This window comes from Halichoeres trimaculatus, unplaced genomic scaffold (genome assembly GCF_033239565.1).
Source record: "Halichoeres trimaculatus isolate MK-OKI-2021-1 unplaced genomic scaffold, fHalTri1.1 fHalTri1_scaffold_9, whole genome shotgun sequence".
NCBI lineage: Eukaryota > Metazoa > Chordata > Actinopteri > Labriformes > Labridae > Halichoeres > Halichoeres trimaculatus.
The window spans coordinates 3,422,038-3,442,134 of record NW_027437188.1 but is presented as its reverse complement, the minus strand read 5'-3'; the positions used below and the strand labels follow the sequence as shown (position 1 = coordinate 3,442,134).

The 20,097-nt window shown below is 41.9% G+C and overlaps 1 protein-coding gene across 3 annotated transcripts in view; it reads right to left on the bottom strand.

The window, feature by feature from the left end:
* LOC141797797 (galactosylgalactosylxylosylprotein 3-beta-glucuronosyltransferase 1-like) overlaps window positions 1–20,097 on the bottom strand; it is a 132,341-nt gene continuing 112,244 nt past the window's right edge. For 2 of the 3 annotated variants that reach the window (XM_074679479.1, XM_074679480.1), the window contains exons 5-9: window positions 19,047–19,118; window positions 18,440–18,942; window positions 5,836–6,132; window positions 1,833–1,939; window positions 1–1,507 (exon numbers count right to left, since the gene is read on the bottom strand). In XM_074679479.1, coding sequence (XP_074535580.1) covers window positions 1,853–1,939; window positions 5,836–6,132; window positions 18,440–18,942; window positions 19,047–19,118 — 959 coding nt within the window. In that variant the 3' untranslated portion in view covers window positions 1–1,507; window positions 1,833–1,852. The remainder of the gene's footprint in view (window positions 1,508–1,832; window positions 1,940–5,835; window positions 6,133–18,439; window positions 18,943–19,046; window positions 19,119–20,097) is intronic. The other variant, XM_074679481.1, reaches the window with a different exon arrangement.

Genomic DNA, 20,097 nt, shown 5'->3' with positions numbered 1-20,097 from the left:
ATATTTTTATATTTTTATACTTTGAGTCTAATCTCTTCTTGGCTCTCCTTCCCATTGTATTTTACTATTCCCGAAAAAAAACGTACACAAGAACGTCAGCTGCCAATCATTGTTAAAAGTGATGAAAAACCCAGTTTTTAACCTCTGATAACTAATGAAAAAAAAAACTTTCAAAAACAAAGGGGAACTTGACTCAATGCAACCCAATAATATCTTCCTATCACCACAGCATATGGATATTAAAAACATTTCTACCAGGTGTATCTGTTTTTCAAAGTTTGACCACAGCTCACCTGGAATGACTGGGGAGACAGAGTTTTTGACCTATACTGCAGCCAGCCACCAGGGGGAGCAGTTTCTGTGATGACCTCACTTCGAGCCACCTCGAGATGACTTCCTTATCTTTTTTTTAAGTCTACGGGCACATTGCATTAGGTCGGCATATTTGATTCTTCCCTGTGGCTGGGTTGGAGTTGTGAATGTGTCACAAAGGGGGGCCTCTGTTTCCAAACAAAACAGCTGATGTGCTATTACTTCAGCAATATGTCTGAATGGTGATAAACCTGTGCCTTTTACTCATCATTGTGAAGAAATAACTGAGGGGAAGACGAGAGACTCGTGTTTTTTCTGTCTTATAAATACAGTAATTACAGTGTTTTTGCCATCAATCCTCAGATAGTTCCCATAAGTTACTATTTACACAAAGGAAGATCATTGTGTGTATTTTTTAAGTGCTTGAAGCAATCTTCAGATTTGATGTTTCCCGAAGCACCACCAAGGGTACAATTAAAACAGCAGTCTCTCTCCTCGAGTGCTCTGATGAATTAAATGCATGAGTCAAAATGATGCTATAGAATGAACAATGATAAACCCAAGAGTCAATGTAGGTAAGAGTCAAGAGAATTCAACTAGCAAGTCAAGTGCTTGTAAAATACTTCAACCATTTAAATTAGATTAAAGCAAACATTTCATCATTATCAAAAGAACATTCCTTCCCTTGCAATGTTTGTGTTTGCAAAGATGCAGGTGAGACATACTTGTCCTTGGAGTTGTTTTTCTTCCAGGTTGATGTTTCTCCTTAATGTCAGAGGAATATCATGTGCAGATCCAGACAGTAGTCGTTTTCTTTTTTTCCCCATTGGTTCTTTGAGGTGACGGATCTTCTTCAACCTGCTTGTTTGGTTGAATCACGGGTTGGATGCTTGTCATATTGTGCTGTCTCTTTCGTCAGGTTGTCCTCGGGCTGGCTGTGAACGTTGCAGGTCATGGCTGTCCGCTGCAGCCCTGTTCAGTCCTAGACCCAATGACTGCTACCTCTCACTAATCTGTGCTTTAGTATGATACATTTATACTGTAGGAGTCCATATTTTCAAATGTCAGCCAAGAGGATTAATCCTCTTTCAAAGACCACCCCGTCTCCATTTTTCTGATGATTGAGACTGAGCGCCAGTTGCACTTATCAAGAGACTCAGCTGTTTTCCTCCTCTGCAGGTCCAAGGCCAATAACCTGCAACACAAAGGATTAAGATACGCTGAGAAAGAGTGCTAAGCTTTAATTCACATTAATTGGGCCTGTTTATTTCATTAGTGACATTAAATAAAGTACGACAGCTCCTGTGATTGCGCTTTAATAGAAACCACATTAAGAAATGAATGTTATGAGCAGGTGGAAGTATTAGGAACACCTGCTCTTCAGTGGGCTCATTTGTTTAGAACATGTGATAAAGGTCACGACATTTCCATTTCCTCTCATGAGGGAAATCTGTCTTCAGGAAAGGAAGATTGATGTTGTCTGTGACTGAAAACACTCAAAGGAATAAAATATTGTTTACCATGGTGCGAGGAGAGAAGGTCAAACCTCCATATTGGGGTCTGTGAATCCTGTTTTCCCCTCATTTACCAGGACTGGTTTCTCCGTCCGTGTGTGCCAGACGAGTATCTGGTAAGAAAATGGAACATAAATGACAGCTGCATTAGTAACACGCCGTTCCCTTGATGCACTTCTTCAGTTCACTCTGGCCCTTTTAGCTCCCCGCCCTGCTTCATGTTCTTCAAAACAGTCAATCCCAGTTACAGCTCCAACAGGGCCTCTATGTGTAAAGAGCTACTTGGGCCTGAACCCAGCATTAGACCAGAGAAAAGAGAGACAGCATGAGTGTGTCATTTTACAAATATGTCTGAGTCTGTGCAAAGTCCTCTCCAGACCGTGGGGTGATGGTTTGCTTCATGACACGTGACTGCAGATGCTGTGACACAGTGTGTGTGCTTTTCCCCTTACAGTGGGACGTCTGTTCTGCTCTCAAGTTTTAAGGGTGTGTCGTTGTGTTACTGAGCCTTCAGACTGGGTTCATTTTGCCCACGACACCAGACAAACACCCGGGAAAAGGATGGCAAGAGGAGCAGGGGCGGGGAAAGAAGAAAGTGTCAAGCTCATTTTCCCCGCTCCTCTCTGTGTTGGAACTCTCCCTCCTTTCATCTCACTGTGGCGGCAGCCATGAATTATGTATGGGGTGTGTTTGAGATGTGCCAGGAGCCCACTCCCTCTTAGCTCAGGTGTGTGTGTGTGTGTGGGGTTAATAGTCACGCTCACATCTGAAGTGTTAGATTATAAGGAGGAGACATGCTCACGCACGACTTTCCATTTTTTTTCCCTCCTCTTCCCCTCCCGCCTCTCTGTCCATCCCTGCACTCATCTGTAATCAGTGTGACGTCCCCATTCCCCCTAAATCCACTCTCTCCACCACTCCCTGAATCCCCTCCTTTCATTTACCCCTGTGAATGGCTGGGGGGAAGCAGAAAAAGATGGCTGAAAGTATCTCTCTTCCCCTGCTTGTCCTTCTTTTCCTCATTCTCAGTCTCAGGCTCGGTGTTTGTGAGTGTTTGTAAGTGTTTATGAAAGTGATTGCAGTGTGGATACTGGCTAGCTAAAGCCCTCTGGCTGACTTCTGTCTGCACAGAGAGGCTTAGTGACCCGGACCAAGAGCTGTAAGCAGGACAGGCATGGAGAGGGACGTTAGCGCTCCTGCTGCCCACGAGCTCTCCCTCCAATGTGTGCGTGTGTGGAAGAATGTGTGTGGGCAGTGTGGGAAATAAAATCAATGATTTTAAACTTGTAGCAATAAATTCACACTCATTTACATCCTGACCACTGCAGAACCATCAGCTGTTGATGCTTAGGGAGCTCTCACACGTTAAGCTAGTAAATCTTTAGACTTTTATGATATGCATCATCAAATACATGCTGCGGGGATGCTGCTGTAATTTTAAGGCCACATGGTTTTACATGTCACAATGGAAGATACATCATTTTTGCCATATGTGACATTTTAGGGGCCGTACTCTAGTTCTGTGAAAACCTCTCACTTTGAATGTGTATCTGGTTAAAAATATATGCACTTTGTTGGACCTGGTAAAAAGTTGTCAAAACAAAGAAAAGCCCATTCGATGGAAAAGTTGTTCTAAAACAAACACATCTGTTTAAAAGTCAGATCTTTACAACATGGGGGATCAGTCTCCTGGCCAGAAGGTGGCACTGCAGTCCAACTGGAACAGATCCTCCTCACAGCATGTTTAATTCAAGGGATAATTCGACAACAAGAGCCACGGTTACATGAGGAGTTTTCCGTCTTTCCGAATGGAATCTTTCCGAATAACTTTTCCGAATAACTTTTCCAAAAACAATAGTATACATGGAAAGGAATATTCCAATCACTGGTCTACATGCGCCGCTGTAATCAAACAGAATAGTCAATGGGGCATGCACAGAAAAACGTGAACATCACGAGATTTATCAAAGCTGGAGGACGACAGTTTGTTTATCACGGTGTTGCAATACTGTGAGTTTTTCACCCATCCAGTCTTGATATTATGTTCATTTCTTTCAAAGTTTGGATCAAAAACAAACTTTCTGCAGCAGTCCAGTGCTGACGGCTCGCTGCCATTTTTTAAGTTGAGGAACGTCTCTAGTTGCGTCTTACGTCATATCTGAGCATGCGCTGAAAGAACGCACCCTGACAACTTTCCGTTTGAGTGGATACATGATACCTCGGTTTGGGGAAAAGAATAATTCACCCCTGTGAAACAGATTAAATGTCCGCTTTGATTGGCATTTTCTTTCAGAATGAGGTGTATACAAAGGTTAAATTCTTTCCGTTTGAGCAAATAAACCAAATGCAAGCGTAATATTTGGGTCCATGTCAACGTGGCTAAGCAGGCTCTAGTAGGCTTTATATTGATTATATACACTGCCAAAAACCTGAATACACTGAATCAGTGTTTCCCAAAAATTTTTTTCAGGTGACTCGCATTTTTGGAGAAACAAGTCACGGCGATCCAATCCAAAATATGTTCAATCTGTAAACATATTGACAGGATAACTGTGCAAAGATAAAAAAAGGTTCTTAAATCATGTTTCTGCATCATCGAACGTCTTTCGTACTAGCTAAAAGTCCTAACAATATCATATTTGACAAATGCATTACAGCTTTGTTAGGCTTACACTCTGAAAATACTTGCATTTTTACTACATGGGTTAGCCTGCTTGCTTTTCAGAAATGTCTCCCAGTCATGTGACATTCAGGACAAGATATGATGCGATATTCAAGAATTAAGGTAACAGCATCCGTCCAGGCCTCTTTTCCGCGTGACGTCACTGCACAGCTGTAACAAGCTGTAACTGCCCGTTTCTGCAGCTGGTGTCCGTCCAAGATCCAGCAGTGACTTTAGACTTTCAAACTCAAAGGGGTTTTGAAAGTGATCTTTCTTTTGGAATCTAACGATCAAAGTAAGCTATGGGTCAGCTCTTTCATGTGTGCTGGTGATTCAATGACAGCGTTTTCCTCTGAGCTGTAAAACAAAAGGAAACATACAGTGTTTAGCTTTGATTGTTTGAGTCGTGCCAGCTCATGGTAGACTTTAAAAAAAACAGTTTCACTTTTCCAATTACAGTAAACATTGTTGATGACCCTTCACAATGAAAACACAACCAGCCATGACAGTGTGAGGAGCCAATCATTCGTAAACAAATCGGCGAGGGGAGACTTCTTCTGGTTTAACAAAGCATGAATTTTGTGTAAAAATTTTGTGAACATTTGGTGGCCCATAAAAAATCTCTGGCGACCCACCTTTGGGTCAGGACCCAGACTTTGGAAATGATTGCACAGAATGACCGAGTTATTCCATCAATGGATTTTTTGTTCCCTAATGGCACGTCCATATTTCAAGATGAAAACGTCAGGATTCATCTGGCTCAAATTGTGAAAGAGTGGTTTAGGGAATATAAGAAATCCTTTTTACACAGTCCAGACCTTAACCCCATTGAGAATCTTTGGGATGTACCAGAGAAGGCTTTACTCAGCAGTCAGACTCTACCATCAATACCATCTATCATCAATGCAAGATCTTGGTGAAAAATGAACGCAACACTGGACAGAACTAAATCTTGTGACATTGCAGAAGCTTATCAAAACAATGCCATGGCAAATGTTTGCTGTAACCAAAACTAAAGGTGGTCCAACGAGATATATGAGTGTGCAACCTTTTTTTGTGGTGGCACCTTTTTTTTGGCCAGGCAGCGTATGTTTATTGAAATAATATCAAGTTACATTTGAGATGGTTTGCCAGTTACATTAAAAACTGTATTTTTGTACTTTTGCTCATTTAGGACAGCACTGTTGGACTTCTACTCAGGAAACGGATTATGAATAATTTCTTCAGCAGCAAATGCAGCAGACTAGTTTCACTCACGTCCATACTTTACCATCTGCACAAACACCCAAACACTAACTGTTCAAGTCAATCTGACCAACATGAATCAGTGTTAGAAGAAAAACTTACCTTAGTGCAATTGGCTGCTTTAGGCTCCAGGTCATTGAGTGTGACAAGCTCCCGAAGCAAACTGCTCTCCTGGTAGCCTGCTTTCACCCCACGAAGCTTGAAATATGCCTGTGGCTTGAAAAGGATGAGTCTCAAGTTGATGGCGAAGCCGGCCATGTCAATGGCAAAGGGCCGATGTAGGTCGAACACCGCCTTCCAGCCGTAGACCTTCCCAGCTGCATTGACCTTGGGGGACTCATAGCGCAAGCCGCCCACAAAGGCCACAGGCCAAACTGAAACTTTCCGAGTCGATCTCATCTAACAGAAGGAGAAGTGGAAGAGAGAAGAGGAGGAAGGGAAAAGGATATTAGTCAACTGACCACATAACATCTTCACACACACTATTTGAGCATCAGTTTGCCATCTTGACAGCAGAACGCGGATGAGGGGTTTATTCCAGCTGCAGCTATGGTTTGTTCTAAAACCAGTGGATTTTAACCATGCCACTGTATTAGCAGCTGCCACACAACTATGGGCTGCAGATTCTAAAGTTGCACATACTACAAACAACATTTATCCGCATAATGTCAGAAACTCCAGAAAACTCAGAAAACAAGAAGTGAACCAAGTTGCTGATTGGAACATTTTATTTCTTTTTATTAAACTCAAAATCAAAAACTCTTCCAAAAGACAGAACTGAAAAAAACTCACACAGAAAATACCAAGAAGCACAAGGAAGCACGAGGACATAACAGGCTACTGCAGACATGAACTAACAAAGAACTCAAGAAACACAGAGACCATATAGACAAGGGGGCAATCAAACACAGGTGCAAAACGAGACAAAGGTGAAATACACAAGGGGCAATCAACAGGAGGGAAACACAAGAACTAAACCAACACAGGGAAACTCAAGACAAAGACTAAAGAAATCTAAGATACCGAGCAGAGTGAAAATAACTACTTTTTGAAAAAAAAAAAAAAATTCTATGAAATCCAAAAAACCTGCTGGTTCCATGACAGTTCTGCAGGCAACCCTGCTTGTGGGCCGCTCAACGGGGTCAGTTCAGGTTGCCCTCTGGGTGGCAGGCCACACAAAGGAGATTGAGCAAGGGTCAGCCCGCTGAGGGCCAAGCAGGGACCAGGGGTCGGTGTCAGCCTTGGAGCCAAGCAAGCCACTGGTGTCAGCCTGCTGAGGGAGCTGGGGCCAGTGTCAGCCTTGGAGTCAGGCAAGCAGCAGGGGTTGGCCTTGGAGCTGAGTGAGGAGCAGAGGGTGGCCTTGGAGCCAAGCAAGGAGCTGGGGTCGGCCTTGGAGCCAAGCAAGGAGCTGGGGTCAGCCTGGGAGCTGAGTGAGGAGCAGGGGTTGGCTTTGGCGCTGAGTGAGGAGCAGGGGTTGGCTTTGGCGCTGAGTGAGGAGCAGGGGTTGGCCTTGGAGCCGAGTGAGGAGCAGGGGTTGGCCTTGGAGCCGAGTGAGGAGCAGGGGTTGGCCTTGGGGCTGAGAGAGTCACTGGGGTCAGCCTGTTAGCCGAGTGTGGTGCTGGGGTGTTTGACATTCTCAAAATCCCGCTTGGCTGGGTCACTTCCTGGAACTGTTATTTTGGTGCTTCCAGTAGGCAGGAGTGTGAATTTGCATATTAGCTAAATATTTCAAAACCGTACCCTAAGATTTAGAAATCCTGATTTCATATTTAGAAATCATGTTGAAATATTTTGATATCAACGCTAAGAATTTAGAAATGTTTGCTTAATATTTAGTCTTGGCTACATAATTAGAAATCTCAGAGAAATATTGAGACTTAGCTTATTATTCAGAGCTCTTAACTAAATATTTAGAATAAAAACTACATGTTTACAAACATAGTTAAATATTTTAAATCAGGACATTCATTTCAAACATTCATGTATATATTCTCAAAATCTGCATAAAAAAGTGATGTTTTAGAGCTAAATGTGGAGGAATGTTGTTATTTGAAGTGTGTGCAACTTTACAACCCGTGCCCCATACACAACAAGCTAATTAGACACAACCATTTTTAAAGCAGCAAGTGCGAACAGCTCTGAGGAGCTTTGAAGGAGCTGGGTAATTAGAGCCAGTGGATGCTCGTTGGCTGAAGAGATTCTCTTCAGAGGAGCACTGCCATTCTCCTTTTCCTTTTTTGTCCTTTAATCTTTCAGGATCAAACAATATCTCCGCCTTTTCCTTTGTCTCCCTGTCTGTGAGTCTTTTCAGTGTGAGCATGAGGCTTCGCAGTGATAAAAAAGGCACATTTTTACAATAAGGGTAGAGGTGGAAACAGTGAAGTCATTTAATCAAACTCAATGCAGCAGAAATAATGATACAGCTGCCTCTGGGGGGAAGGGCTATTTAAAATAAAGGGGCAAGTGCATGCACAGTGTCTGGATTAAGATATATTGGAGTGCATGCATGGATATAGAGGATGTCTGTATCTGTATGAAGCTGGTTTACTCTTGTGTATTTGCAGAAACAAGAAGAGTGGGTTGTATGTGAATCACATGTAAATAACACTTAGTACATGGGCCTCCATGTCTGATTTGTGTGTGATCTGTTGGGCTGCTGTGTGGTCGGTTAGTGGGGATCAGAGAGTAGCAGAGTGTAAACAGCACCAGCCGGGCTGGGGGCTTATGGGAATCACTGGATTTGAGCTTTAAGGACAGCAACTGTGCTGGGCCGTCAGATAAGATTTGGCAGGATGTTCTGTCTTAATGAGCTCTGGGTGTTAATGGTGGATGAGAGGTTTGAGTGCTTCCATGCATCAGTCCACGTGACTGTGCAGCTTTTAAACACAGGATCCCATGTTTTATTCTTTCCCTAACACTTGTTTTCTCTCCCAGTTTAGTACTTTGCAGTAATGTGCTGTTATTCACACATTTTTTTTCCTGTATCAACACAGTGCGTCCTCTTCAGAGCCATTCCAAGAGTAAGATCATCTGGAGCCAGACTGCGACTGTTTCCAACCACCAACTGTTCTGTCCAGTTCTCACCTGCCTGCTGCCCTCACACACTTAGAAGGAAGGGTTCTTCTTGAAGGGCAGAAGCTCTATGCAGAATCATTTGCCTCTGGGAAACCCCTTCTTAAAAAAAAAGAAAAAAGAAAAAGGCATTCTTTGTAAGACTAGAGGTTTCTGTGAGAACCGTTCCAACACAGAGAACCTTTTCTGGAGAAAGGAGTTCTTCGAGGGCTGTTAAAAACATGGGTATTAAAAGATCCTCCTCCTCACACATTCAGATGTTTAGCCACTTTCAAAAGTATGACGACATTCTACTCAATTCAATTTGCGAAACACTTAACACTTGATAACATTGAGTTAATCTAAAGGCTGAATCATTTGCATTTGCCTTATGAATTCAGTGAATGCAATCCAAAAGTTGAAGCAAATCTGAAAAACTACAGTAAGTACCATTTTAGACAAAATGGAGCTGATTTAATTAAAATTTTAAGTCCATGTAATCGTAAGCCTAACTTCAAACCACTCAGAAAAAAAGAGCAGATATGATTAAACTGTTAAGAAACAAGTGAAAATGATTATCATTTGGTCCAACTATTTTTTTCCAATTGGTAACAATTTGTTCAAGTTTTTCAAATAACTGTTTAGTGTTGGAGTAACATGACTGGTTTAAGTCACACGTGCTTAGTAATTTGATTCATTTCAAATCATAATCTTGTGAAAATCCAACTCCAAATTTAGACAAGCTTCACAATGAAATATTTTCTGTAACCAAACTTTCAGAAAACTGCTCCTTTACATTTTAAGACAATGGTTTAAGCAAAGTCATTTTTGTTTTGATGGAGTTTTGTGAACAAGTAGGGAATGCAATGGATATGAGACCCTGCTGTTTAGTGAGATGTCGTAAAGAGGGGGAAAAGGATGTCTGTGCTCCTCATGGCACGGACCAGCTGTTTGTGCCCCCTATGGGAGGGTCCATGTATCTAATGGTTTTAGCACTGCGTGTTATGAAAATAAATGAGTTGTATTGATGTGCTGTGCTATGCTGGACAATTTTAAAGATAAGCCGGTCAGTGCTGTGTGCAGCACAGACAGCCTGTGCTCCTCTGTGCAACATTTCGCTGTACAGCAGGGTCTCATATCCACTGCGTCCCCTCCTCCCTGGTTGTTGCCCTTCTTTCTCCTGCATCACTTGTTCTCAAAGCTAACACTGAGGGCAATGTGTGTGAAAAGTAGCACATGCTAACCAGTAAACAGCTAGTGGTTTGGGGAGAAAACAAACTTTTCAGATAAAGCTTTGTAATTTATGCAGGTCTTTACTGGGGGATCTACTTATTCCATAAAAAAAATTGAATTTTTCATGAAGTGTTTGAATTTTTGCAAAACATTTGCAGAGGTTCAAATCAGTATGAGCCTAAACTTCCCACAGACTCCACCGTGGTTAAGAATTAGTGACACCTTAGCAATTTACAGCAAGTTAACAACTGCTCCAGTCAAACGTTTTGTTGCAAAAGATTTCTACATCTGATTAAAACTCTGTTTTCTATGAGTCAGGCTGTGGAGGCTACACTGTGTACCTGCTGCTCTGTCTGAAACTACTGTTTCATCAATGACCTGGGTTTTTAAAAAACGTTTGAATTAGTTTGTTGCAGTATTCAGCATGTTCAAACCATACTGTTTCCGGCTATAATTCACATTTTTTTCATAGTTTGGCTGGTCCTGTGAATTACAGTCTGGCGACTTATCAAATAAATGAGGTGCTGCTATTAGATACTTTCATGCTGAAAGATCGCTTAAATCATACACAAAGAACATTGATGAGAAAATATCTCTGCAATCCCAACAGTACTGTGCGCTGACAGGCCTCTAAACGGCAACACTCACAGTGCAGAGTAGAAGTGAGACGAGCACACACAGAGAAAAGAAACTGAAACTTAAATATGGTCAATGATATATGAGCTGATGCAGGAAAAAAAATTCAACCTCCTAAAAGATATAAATATTACGGTGGTAGTAGAAAATTGTCCTGTTTTTACAACATAACTATCTCATAAAACCAGGATTGTTTTAATATGTTTTCATTTCCACGATCACAAAGAATTTTTATGAAATACTATCTTGTAAAACACAAGATATTCATTTTTGATTTTCCTGTTTTTATGAGACACTATCTTATTTGTATTGACCCCCCCACTTGTATTGACCCCCCCAATGGTATTGACCCCCCCAGCAATGAGTCAGCGGAGCGGAGCATCATGGCAAATAAAATAAATACTTTTATTTCAGTTTTTCACCCAATTATTTCTTTGCAACACTCGTTTAATGGCACAATAGTTTAAGTGACAAACTTGGTGCACTTTATGTTTTCAAGTAAAGTGCACGTAACACTGCATTTGATTTGCAGTATTTCAAAAACAACAAAATAGAAAAGTTTTATTTTAGTTAAATGGGTTTGACTTATTTTGTCCCTTCAATTTTGAGTAACATTGTGTGATTTACACAAGCATCTTCTCTACTTTTCTCTTATTTAACTGTTTAGAATGTTGTAATATATCACAATACTGTGATAACATGATATGTATCATGATACAATCATATTGTTACCCAGGTATTGTGATGCGTATCGTGAGGTTTCCCCCTCTAGAACACTATAATAAACTGTAATGTCCACAGTATTAGTGTAGTTGTTTCATTTATATCATTCCTCATGCTTTTATTTTGAATTCATGAAGTCTGTTGTTACATCACTTCCTGTTAGACGAGGAAAGCAGAGAAGCCTCATGTAGTTAAAAGCAGTGTTTCCCAGTCCTGGTACTAGGGACTCCCTGCCCTGCATGTTTTTTTATGTTCCCGACTCCAACGCACCTGATTCAAATGATCAGCTCGTCATCAAGCTCTGCTCGAGTCTGATAACGAGCCATTCATTTGAATCAGGTGTGTTGGAGTGGGGTAACATCTAAAACATGGCAGGGGTCCCCAGGACCAGGATTGGAAAACACTGGTTTAGAGAAGCAATCCATTGCCATCCACGGAAAAGGACTGATGGACAAATGTCGTGAGTTATCATATTTTGTTGTTTATGTATGTAAGGTAATATATCTTTTTTATTGCAGTTTTCACTCCATGTCAAAATGAAGAAGTCTGAGTAAACAATCAAAAATTACGACGACTTGGGTCCTTCCTTTGAGTGGAGTTTAGCTTGGTGTTGAGTCTGTGGTTCCTACACCCTGATGAGAGCACAATATAAACACTAATAAAGTTTGTCACGAGGGTTTTAAGTTTCTCCATTTTAATGTTACTGAAAATTAAAGAATTATCTCTCTACAGTAGGGATGGGTACCTTTCGCATTTAATCGATATTGTACTGATGCCTGGTACCTGGCAATTGGTACAGTTACTCAATTTTCATTACTTTTGTATGTTTATGTGAAAATAAATATTATATTTTTTTAAACCCTAAAATCTCAGAGTTTTTTTTAATTGAACATATTTATTCTTCAATAAATAAACCTGCAATGCTGTCCAGTATGGAAAAAATCTTCAACTCTTTCACAATCACAAGGATGTGTACCTAAACATGGTACCATTTGATTTTACGTGAATTGGTACTCAGTTCCACCATACCCTTAAAAGTATCTGATTTGGTACCAATCCCTTCTCTACAAGGTAATTAAAAGAACATTTATTAGCAGTTTTAAACCTCTAACAGTATACATCACATCCCAAACACTTTCTCACCTGTCAAGTCACTTTAACTTCTATCAGCTGAGGAAGTTCAAGTATGTAAGATTGGTAACTGTAGTTGCAGCCAGCTCTTGCTTTCTTTTTATGTGCTCTCACTTTCTTTTTCTCCATTTTTTTCTCTGACTGCCTCTCCTTATCCATTTCTGTCTCCCCCTCTCTTTCCATCCTTTCCTCTTCTCTCAAAGCTGTTTCTTTGGCCCATAAATAGGCCTGTTGGAGGTGATGGAGGGCCTCTGAGGGAGACAGAGCACTTCAGCTGATTCCCAGAGAAAGGTAATGACAGGCCCCGTCAATACCCAGCACTCCATTTACTACAGACCCCGTCTGCAGTACTAACAAGACTGGAGGCTAATACTCAGAGGACCCAGACCGTGTCCGCTCAGGTAATTCAACTGATGTCAAGATGGATGGCCCGAGATGTACTGATTACATGGCCAAACTTCTCACTACAAGTTCCAAATCCCTGGAGCTCTGGTTGGTAGGAGTTCTGATTTATTATTGTTCAACAATCCTTTAGACTTCAGGAGGGGTTGCAACAAATGTCAGCCCTACATGGTGGAGGAGTAGAAGTACTGTGTATTGAATGCTTCTCTAAATATAATACTTCTAATACTTTTCAATGCGCTTGACACATTCTGTATGCAGTGGTGTTCCTAAAACGTGTCTGTCACTGTGTGTGACCCAACATCTCCACGCCTGCATGTGCAGAGTTGATACTTTTGAGTTGGTACGTAACAGGGGAGTGGGGTAAACAACTATTTTCACAAGAGCTTAGATAGTTTTTGTCGTACATGGATGTGGGAAACAACATTAGACTTTAAAAAAATGGATGTCATCTTGCTCAGCTCGAAGTGAGGTCACCACAAAAACTGATCCCCCTGGTGACTGGCTGCAGTATAGGCAAAAAAAAATCCGGCTTTCCAGTCATTTTAGATGGGCTGTGCTCAAACTTAGAAAAATCAATACACCAAGTAGAAATGTTTGTCACGTCTGATTGGTGTGGTGGTTTGTAGATATCATTTGGCTGCCTTCTATTCAAGTCCTATTTTCTGAAAAGTTTCGTCCTCATTAGGTTTTCTAAGGTTATAAACAAGGTTTTACAATGATTAACAGCTGCCGTTCTCGTGTATTTTTTTTTTTTTTTTTGGGGGGGGGGGGGGGGGGATTGTTAAATATGTTGGGAGGTACAGTCAAAAAGTGGTGGGACTCTTGAAAGAAAAAAAATATTCATCAATTTTGTCACCCAGCTCCATTCAGATTCTCCCAGAATCCCTCACAGGCTCTACTGTGCAGACTCTGGCTGCACAACTGCTTCAATGGCGAAGCCATGCTGTCCACTCTTTATACAGTCTATGGAAACAACTAGTCTTGTGAACTCCTGCCAAAATGAGGAAGCTAATGCAGGCTTGCAAATTGACTACACCCAAGTCTTTTCAACTACTCATGCCCTGCCTCTAAAACCAAGACCAGTATTTTTAAATAATGGTCATATGAAGAGCTTAGATATTGACTCTATGTCTTATACTCTATCTAATATGGCTGACTGTGTGTCTGGTAGGACACACTCTCAGCTGCTTGTTGTTGCAGTGAGTAGAGGGACTATAATTTCCTATTTTTTGGTTTGTCCCACCCTAAGTGTGTATGACTTGATAGTGATTAACCACAGATACATCACAAAAGGAGTTAAAATTAAAAAAAAAAAAAAAACAAATTAATTTGTTTATGAAGGGGGGGGTTGTCACCAACACCAGTCATTATAGTACATTCTGTGAACATCATTAATGTGCATTCCAAATTAGAAAAGATGAATGGATAATTTTACAGATTCACCAACTCTAAAACTGACAGTTTGACCTGATGGTGCCTAACACAAAAACATGGTCAACTAGAAAAGCACTCAGAGAGCACAGACCTCTGCCAAGCATATTGTTATTGTCATGCAACACTTTAGTCCTACTTTAATGTTATACTCCCTTTCAGCAGATTGTCTGCTATAATTTGGTGTTAGTTGCAGGTTTGTACAATAATTTGTTACCTGAGAATGTTGAAAATGATGATGACCCAGTACATATTTCATATTCTGGATCTTAGTATCCAGAATATTGCAAATTCACAAACTTTGGTAACCTTGTTTTGTATTGTTTTGCAAAGCAATCTGACCATTTATCCTGGAGTTAAATACACATATGATGAAAACGGCCCTATCTCACAATGATAAAAAATTATTTTAAAAAGTCCTGGGTCCAGAGGGTGACCCAGATCACCTCAAAAATTCAATCACTTCTCCCTTATCCCATTTTGAACATTTCCTGAAATTTTCATCAAGATCCATTTGTTACTTTCTGAGTTCTGTTGTTCACAGACAAACATACAAACTCTCCCAAAAACATAACCTCCTTGGCGAAGGTAACTACTTTGTGTAAATCATTTCCTGGAGACGAATACCCCTCAGGTAAATGGTAAAATGGACTTGAGCTTATGTAGCGCTTTTCTAGTCATGGACCACTCAAAGCTGCTTTACACGACAGGTCACACTTACCTATCCACACCCATTCGCTCTCACATTCACTCACTGATGGATCCAATCTTTACTATGGTAGCTATCCATCAGTACATCTAACACAGTCACACCCTTTCATACCCATTCACACACCACTGACACAGCAGTGGGAGCAACCTGGGGTTAAGTGTCTTGCCCAAGGACACATCGCCATGTGTCGCCCAGAGCTGGGCTTGAACCTGCGACCTTCCGATCAAGCGCATTCTCCAACTGCGCCACCAACGCCCCAGGAAAAATGTGTTACTGATATTTAAGGAAAATAGAAGGTTTGAGTTGTTTGGATCCACAAAAAAGCATCAGTTTTGCAACTTTTTTGCAACAAGACATAAATTCAATCCGATTCTTCTCTAAATAAAGTTCTCTTGCACCTTTAAAATGATCAAATCATTTAGCCATCAATATTGTCTGCAACCTACTGCAGTTTTCTTCCTGAACCTGTGAAGAGAGTGAGTGCACATGACCCCTAATTCATGCATACAGCGTGAGCAATGCTCTGCACAGCACAGCGGTTTTTAAGCACGCCCCAATTCATACTGAATGTGTCTTTGCAGCGTAGCAGGGCAGCGCCCATAGCAGCTGGATAACACGCAAGATCACAGGAGAACCACATGTTCCTGCAGGATTTCATGACAACGTATTTGCATGGTGATTTATTAGCATGTTGAACTCACCTGTTCCTCCCTAAACTTCAGCACCTTCAATCCATGCATTCTCCTTTCTGTTCTGTGTTGTGTCCAATAGAATTATGAAGTTTTTCACCTCCAAGATTAACTTTCCCTCATCCAAAATTTCATATTTCCTCTGGATCTGACCTGCTGATGACTTCGGGCCATGTGCCACAGACGTAGTTCCAATAAACAAGGATAAAGGCCCATTTATCCGTAGCATTGCGTACAGATACAGACGGAGCCTGTGTTCATTTCATCTGTATTTCTGCACATTTCCTTGAAGCTTAAGGGTACGGACCAAACAGAGCAGTACCACTGGAAACAGTGGGGGCAGTGTTGCTGTTACTACCTGATACAAAGCTTTAGTGAGACACGAAGAAGAAACAACAATGGCCCAACTTTCATGATGTACTTCAGTGTACTTCCTTGCTTTGCCTTGCCTTGGAAGGCAGTGCCTCCGAAGCCACTTCCTTCCCATCCAAGGCAAGTGTCCTGCCTCTGCTCAAAAGGAGATGCTAATGGAACAGCCTACAAAGTCACATTATTTTTACCATCAGATTCCTTTCACAAATTTTTGTGTAATTGGAGTTACATTGTCTCACATAACGTGTTACACTGTGGACAGTGCTTGGAAAGTTTATACAAACCTGGGAGTAGACCGTATGCTCAAGCGGCTACAAATATTGTCTTGGCTTGCCACTTTTGTACGCTTTTTGCTTTTTTATAGTCACATCATTGACACTCTGCAGGTGCAGCTTCTCAGTAATTGTAGTTACGTGAGTGACACACAAAAGAGTCAAGTGTTGACATGGTATAATTTGTTATTTTCAGAGGTGTATTTTGTTTCTTACATTTAACTTGGAATTTACTGTGTTGCGTCTTGGGTATCTGTCTTGTCTTGGGTATCGTTGCTAGGCGCTGCCCAAGTAGCTGCCTGTTGCAGCAGCTCTCTCATCTTTGTCCGTTTCTTGTAATTTTTTTCGTCTCTTTTTCGTCATCTTTGTATTTGGAGTGGAACATCACTTTGTATGGTTCATTGTTGGTCCCGGACACCAAACTTTTTGTGGCTTCAGTGATATTTTTTACTACTTTTCTCCTGTGTTTGTCTGGAGATCCTACATGTAACCATGGCTGCATTGTTTACATGCGAAATTAGCTGTTAGCAGCCTGTAGCATGTCAATGCTAACTAATGTAGGGCTTGATGATTTCACTCGAGCTGAGGAGGGAGAGGTGAGGACGACGTGCTGGTTCTCGGATGTGAGCTGGGAGGTGAAGATGTGGACCTGTCCTTCCATTCATCGTTGTAGGGAACGTGGGATCTAGCCCCGGGGGATGGACGAGCTAGCCGTGCTAACCCAGCGGCATTGTGCTGTTCACAGACGTGGCTGACAGAGCTGACATCGGACGCCGGCACCACATTGGAGGAGCTTCGCCTGCTGTGAGCAGACGGGATCCAGGAGACAGAGACTGAACAGACTTCTGGGGAGGCTCAGTCCTGGACCCTGTGGAGGTGGAGACTGGCGGGGCTGGAGAGTGGTGGACGAGTGGTGGACGGGATGTCATCATCTAATTTCTTATGGACCTTTTTGCACTTTCTATACACTTTCTTACTTTTGATTTCTTAAATGCTGCGGTGACTCCTGAATTTCCCCTTGGGAATAAATAAAGTATTTTCTGTTCTATTTCTATTCTGTAGCCATGGCAAGGCAGCAAAGGATACACCTGTGTATCCTTGGTCAATTAGCCACATGCTAACCAAACGGAGGAGATATGCCTCCGGAGGCGTGAACATTGGAACAGCACTTGGGCAGCGACTGATGATGTGGATGCCTGCCCACGCCCACCCCACACCCACATCAGACCAAGGCAAGGCAAGGTACCTGGGCTTTGGGAAACAGCCAGGGTCTCACCAACCACCGCCTCTGACAACACTGCCTCCGTTTTTGTCTTTTATGCAAGCGGTCTATTAGCAATACTTCCTTCACAGTCACCGTGCTTGTTTTTAAGTTTGGTTGCCAATGACTTTTGACCCTGGGTTGCTCCCCCCAGTGGATGTATTGGTTAACTGCATTGCCAACGTAAAGGACGTGTGGAAGTATGTGAGCAGTAACGGTAACATCATTTGAAATACATTTTTGTAGAAAAAGGGACATGGGCCTTTAGATTTACGATCGGGAGCCAGAACATGGTGCCTTGTTTTGGAATGACTGGATACCCTGTTTGATTTCGAATCTGATTTCCTGTTCGGTACGATCTGCTGTGCTTAAACTGACCCGTTTCTGACGTGTTTCTGCAGTGCACTCCAGCAAAAACAGACTCACAGCAAAATAGCCGTGCACAGCCTTCATATGTGAATGAAGGTTATAGATTAATGAGTGTTTACAATGTTTTGGGTTCTCTGATCAATTCCAAGTTTTTTTATAACAGCCTAATGGTTGCTGAACTTTTAACACCTCCCAGGTCACATGATTTACCCACTTTATGCTCTGGACATACTTAACATCTCTGGAACCTTAGATCAGTAGAGCAGCTTTTGAGTTTTAATGTAGAGAAAAATGGACAGATTTTCATATTTCATGACAGATGACATTCTACTATTTTCAGCCACATTACAAGAGTTTTTAAAATAATGTAGAAACTGAATGTTGCTAAAAAGCAGGAAGAGAAATGTAAACCAGCTCTGACCTCCTCAAACAGCTCCAGACTGTATGTGTTGTCATCATCAGCGAAGTAGACGATTCCTGCTTGGCTGCTGTTGGGGTTGAAGGTTTCCCTCAGCCATCGAAGGGCCAGATTCCTCTGCATGGTGCCCCTGGGGATTCTGGTGTCACCCCTTGGCCTATAGTTCCTGGGTGACTCTACGTTAAGGTGGGTATAGTTAAGCCCAGTTTGTCGGAGGAGTCTTGTCACAAGAGTTGTTCTCCTTTGGGAGTCCTCCACAAGGATCCAGTGCAGGTTAGGGACATGGAGGAAGGTGTTGGCTAGCCGTGTTAGCTCTGCCTTCTGGACCGGACGACTGTATGTCGGGGTGATGATGTGAATGGTGGGCAGCACATCGGACCAAGGTGGAGGCCGCGTGTACACATACTCTGTCCTCACCACCTCCACTATATCCTTATCAGAGGCACAGTATTCCTTGGAGTCTTGAGCCTGGCCACCCGCCTCCCGTTTCCCCTCGACACCATCATCTGCAGATTTGGGGATAAGAAGACATGTAAGGCATTAGTGCGACCTTGGGCTGCCCTTTGTATATTTTCCTCAGGTGACTTAAACCCAATGGGGTAAAGTGTACCTGAGAGCCGGTGGTGGCGGACTGCAAGCCTCTCTGGTATGATAAAGATCTCTTTTACTAGGTGGTGACAGGCTGCAAAAAGTGAAAGCAGGCACTGTGAGAGGATAACACAGCTGATGGACAGAGAGACAGGGGGAGCAAAGGGACGGGAGGGGATAACTCCTGCTTTTCCCTCCACATTGCCTCTGGGCTTTTCTTCATAAAGAGAGAAAAATGTGGGTCCAGCGGACATGCCCTCTTTTTATGTTCAGACACCATCACCCTCTGCCTGTCTCACTCCATTCCCCAAGCTTACCATCAATGTGTTATTTTCCTGCAGAAAGCACAGCTTCAGGATGTTTGGCTATAACAAGGAAATCATTGAGTTTGTGTCTGACTGTAAAAAAAATAAAAAAGCAGATATTGCCCCAGACGTTCCTCATCATGACTGTAACATCATGATGAGTTAGATAGGCCTTCAGACCCCTAAATCATGTTGTAACTCAGCAATCATGATGTTTTAACTCATCAGTGACTTGATTTAATAACTCTGAAGTCATAAGTAACTTCATCTTGGATACATTTTTTTTTCATTGGTGGTCATTACTTGTTTATTTTGTTTATTTACAACAGTAGCACCAAGCACCCTTTTTTAAATCCAGAAACCAAAGTCAAACCAAACACTTAAAAATAATTACAAATGGCTGGATTGAACCATTTCAGCAGGATGGCTGAAGCATAATGCTACTACATATTCATTCTAAGGTGGCACATGAGAGACGACATTCGAGTGAAGCTTTAAAATCAAAGTGCTCCCAAATATATTTAGCTGTTTATCCTTTTCTGGTCCCTAACTGAGCTTTTTAAGAACTTTGTGCAGAAAACTTTAAAATTTAATGAGCCTGTGAGGGGGATCTATTTCAATTAGACTGCAGCGCCACCTTTTGGCCCTGAGTCTTGATCACACTGTGGTGAAGACGTGATTCTTACCTAGGTGTGTTTGTTCTGGAAATAAATTGAGATCAGATTTTCTTTTGAACTTTACTTTTCTTTGTTCAAGACAACTTTTAAC